Genomic DNA, 3,909 nt, shown 5'->3' on the forward strand with positions numbered 1-3,909 from the left:
TAATTATATACTTTATTTTTTTATATCTCTATAATTATATTAATATAATACACTGTGTAATATTAGCCGGGGGCCCCGGCCCCGGCCCCGGTCTCATCATCATCTCTATTCTATTCCATTCCATTCCATCCCATCCCATCCCATCCCATCCCATCGGATATTATTATAATTATTATTATAATATGATAATAAAATATAAATACATATTTTTGAGCTTATTAATTTTGCGTCCCTTTCTTTCGCGTATATACCATCCGTTCTTTTTTGGTTTCTCATTCACGAAAAATGCTAAATTTGTTTGCGCGGGTACGGGGGGCAGGTGAGGTGGCTGAGGGTGGTGTACGCGGCGTTCGAGGAGTACGCGGGTGACGCGGAGCGGCTGGTGACGCGGCCCGAGTCGGACCCGGACCGGTTCGACTACGTGGAGGGGTTCGCGTTCGTGAACGGGCCCGACCCGGTCAACGGCTGGCCCTCCGTGCCGATCCCGGCCGGGTGCGGGTCCCGGTTCGACCCGGACCGGATCCCCCCCGACTCGGGCCCGGTCCTCTACTGCCTCGAGCTCGCCCTCCACTACGACCACCGCGACCGCGACAACGTCGACGAGGTAATAATTCCTACTCCCAGGGGCATTTCCGTCTTTCCACGATCCCCACCGCTCAGTCGCGTACTTTGTTGGATGTCTGCGTCGTCCAGTATCCCCCGCTGGATTTTGTGACAGTGAATTTGCCCGCGCACTACCCCTCCGTGTTACCCCCACAAAATTACCACCCTAACCTTGTGGTACAGCCGTAATTACGGACTTCGACTGTGGCATTTACGGAGCATAAGCCTTGAGCGATTTCCCCCGAGAGAGAGAGAGAGAGAGAGAGAGAGAGAGAGAGTGTGTGTGTACTCTCCCCTCCCCACTTTCTCCAATGTGACGTAAATGCCCCTGACACACACACACACACACGCACGCACCCAAACACCCACCCGTGAATCGGATCACCAAATTTGTCCACATATCCATTCCCCACTTATTTCCCTTATTAACCTTTTTTATTTTTCGTTAATCTTTTTTCGTATCTCCGCAAAAACAGAGAATTGGGAACATGCTGCGCCCGCTCCGACACGTGCGGGGGCTCGAGTTCGCGGCGGACGTGTCCTACGTGGACTTCCTCTCACGTGTGAACTGCGCCGAGGAGGAGGCCCGGGCGAACGGGACCTGGGCCGCCCCGCACCCGTGGCTCAACCTCCTCGTGGCCGCACGCGACATTCCCGGGTTCGATCGCGAGGTGTTCAAGCGCGTGCTCAGGAAGGGCATCGGCGGGCCCATGCTCGTGTACCCGCTAGTGAAGAGCAAGTAAGTACACATTTTTTTAAAAAAAAAAAAAAAAAACGTAAAACGGTCGTTTTACTATGAGCCGGTTCATTTATGGCACGGGGGATTTTGTGCGGAGTTTGGAGGGTAGGGACACGGCCGCCATTTCAGTAAATGGCAGGGGCATGTGGCCCTAACATTCCCCCACCGCAGAGGCTCTTGCTTCTCTGCCTCTCCCACACGGGAAACTCCGTTAGACACGGTCCACCACGTCGCCACTAAGCGTCATTTTGTGAACGGCTAACGGGCTTACGTGGTGGACCAGGTCCAGCGGACAATTTTTTTCAACCATGATGCGTCGTACTTTATTAAACCATTAATAAACCAAAAACGTATGACTTTGATATACTACGTAGTTTTTAGTTGCAACCAGCATCGGCCGTACAATATTTGAAAATTCCTCTTCTTTCTTTCGAGAGAGAAAATAATAATTTAGAAGAATACTATTTTTAAATTATTATATATATATATATATATATATTATTTTTTTAAGGTGGGACCCACGGACGTCGGTGGCGCTGCCGAATAGCGAGGTGTTCTACCTGGTGGCGCTGCTGCGGTTCACGCGGCCGTACCCGGAGGGCCCCACAGCGGAGGAGCTGGTGGCGCAGAACCGCGAGATCATCCGCATCTGCCGATCCAACGGCTACGATTTCAAGCTCTACCTCCCCCACTACGACACCCAGTCCGAGTGGGCCCACCACTTCGGCGACGGATGGCCCAGATTCGTCGAGCGCAAGGCCCGATACGATCCGATGGCCCTCCTCGCCCCGGGCCAGAAGATCTTCCCCCGGGCCCACGCGCCGCCGCTGGGCAGCTGATCCCCCCACGGATCACGGCCGTTCGCCTCGACCGCGACGGTCCTGATGCGACGATGATGGTGCCCCCGCGATTAGGTAATGGTCGATGAGGATAATGTATATGGGTTGTGGGGTGGGGTTGAAAAGGCGATGAAAAAGCCTTCATGGTGGGTTGGGTGATGATGATGATTCTCCCTGCAATCTTTTCTTCTTTTCTCTCTCTCTCTCTCTCTCTTTCTCTTTTCTTTTAAATTTTCTTCTTCTTTTTTTGGCTAATTCTATATGGCCCCAAATGCCAGTTGTATTTCTTTTTCANTCTCTCTCTCTCTGTATTTCTTTTTCAAGTCCCTAACTTTTTCCTCTTTTTTTTTTTTTTCCTTGTGCTTTTATTTATACACCAACAAATGATTCGTCTTGGCCTTTTCGTATGTGTGATGTGGGTTGTTTTAAAATTTTCTCACTTTGAATTTCAAAAAATTAAAACTTTAAGTTTAAAATTTATAATTAATTTTACTATTAGATTTTTTAGATTTAATTTTGAAAGATTAATAAAGTTGATCTTGTCACTCGTTACTGGCAAGTTGTGATGAGGGGGGCACAGCAGCAGCAGGATCATCCTCGTGCTTAGCAATTCCTGCACATGAAGACGCACCAAATGTGGTCCCATATTTTAATATATCATTTCTTTTAATGACAATGCTCAAATACGTATCGTTGCCTACAACAGTACGAGACAGGGTCAAAATCAATTGGGGTTTGGGTCAGGTACTCATATTCCCGGCCCCATCTCCACATGGGCTCGGGCTAGCTCTACAAGTTAGATTGCGACCTCGAAATCGGTTGCGACCGTCGCTTATCTCCCTCGATAGAGCCCTTTTTATTGTGTAGTGTAGTTGCGAAAGCCTCCAATGGTTTTGGCGGGTCGCAAACTAATCTCTTACTTTAAGTTCAGGCCCCCACGGGTTCGAGCGGTGGCGCCCACGAGCGCGAGCCATTGAAGATTCGACGCGTCCGCGTTTCGTGTCTTTTGTGGAGGAAGGTAGTAGAGCCCTGATTCCTCCCGGGGACAAAAGCTATATGGGATGCGTATAATTGGGATACATCGGTTTCCATCAAGAGATTACAATAGCTACTGTTTTAAGATTCGTGTCGGGCACTATTTAATCAGAGAAATGGTTCCATCCCCAGTACTGAGACGCATTAATCTCATATTATTCTTATTTTCTTTGTACCGTTCAAGAATACAAACAATATAGATCTCACGAATTGATTTTTCTCAATAATTGATTTTTCAACTTGAGATTAGCTAAACACAGTGCATAAGCAGAAGCTCTAATCCCTGACCTGTTCTATTCGGTTGTGTGTTATTTTGTATTCTACTATAAAGAATCTACTTCAAATTATTGTTATGGGCAATAAATGGTCGTACAATAGCTTGTGATATGTAGATGATGCTAATCTATTGCTTTTACTAATAATATATTAGTGCCTAGTATCACGACACCCTTGCCACCATGCCAACTTTGTAAATTGTAACTTATCTCTAAAATTAGGTAGTTGAGGGTGACTCTAAGATTATTAAATGACTTTTTTTTACCTCTTTGTCCACTAGAATATATAGCCCAAGTCATTGGTTAAAGTGATATCTTCAAATTGAGAATAAATTATCAGTAAATATGTATGGAGAACTCCCCCCCTCAGCTTTTTAATTTTTAAAATCAAGTAATTTTAGCAAAATAAGTTAGATGC

At 46.8% G+C, this 3,909-nt stretch overlaps 1 protein-coding gene across 1 annotated transcript; it reads left to right on the top strand.

Moving 5' to 3' along the window:
* On the top strand, positions 299 to 2,475 carry LOC109727651 (cytokinin dehydrogenase 11-like; the record flags this gene model as incomplete). Its single annotated transcript, XM_020257822.1, has 3 exons — positions 299 to 604; positions 1,080 to 1,342; positions 1,854 to 2,475. Coding segments are annotated over 3 exons (897 nt in total), but the record flags the coding sequence as incomplete, so codon positions are not given.

Source organism: Ananas comosus, linkage group 2, assembly GCF_001540865.1.
Source record: "Ananas comosus cultivar F153 linkage group 2, ASM154086v1, whole genome shotgun sequence".
Lineage (NCBI taxonomy): Eukaryota > Viridiplantae > Streptophyta > Magnoliopsida > Poales > Bromeliaceae > Ananas > Ananas comosus.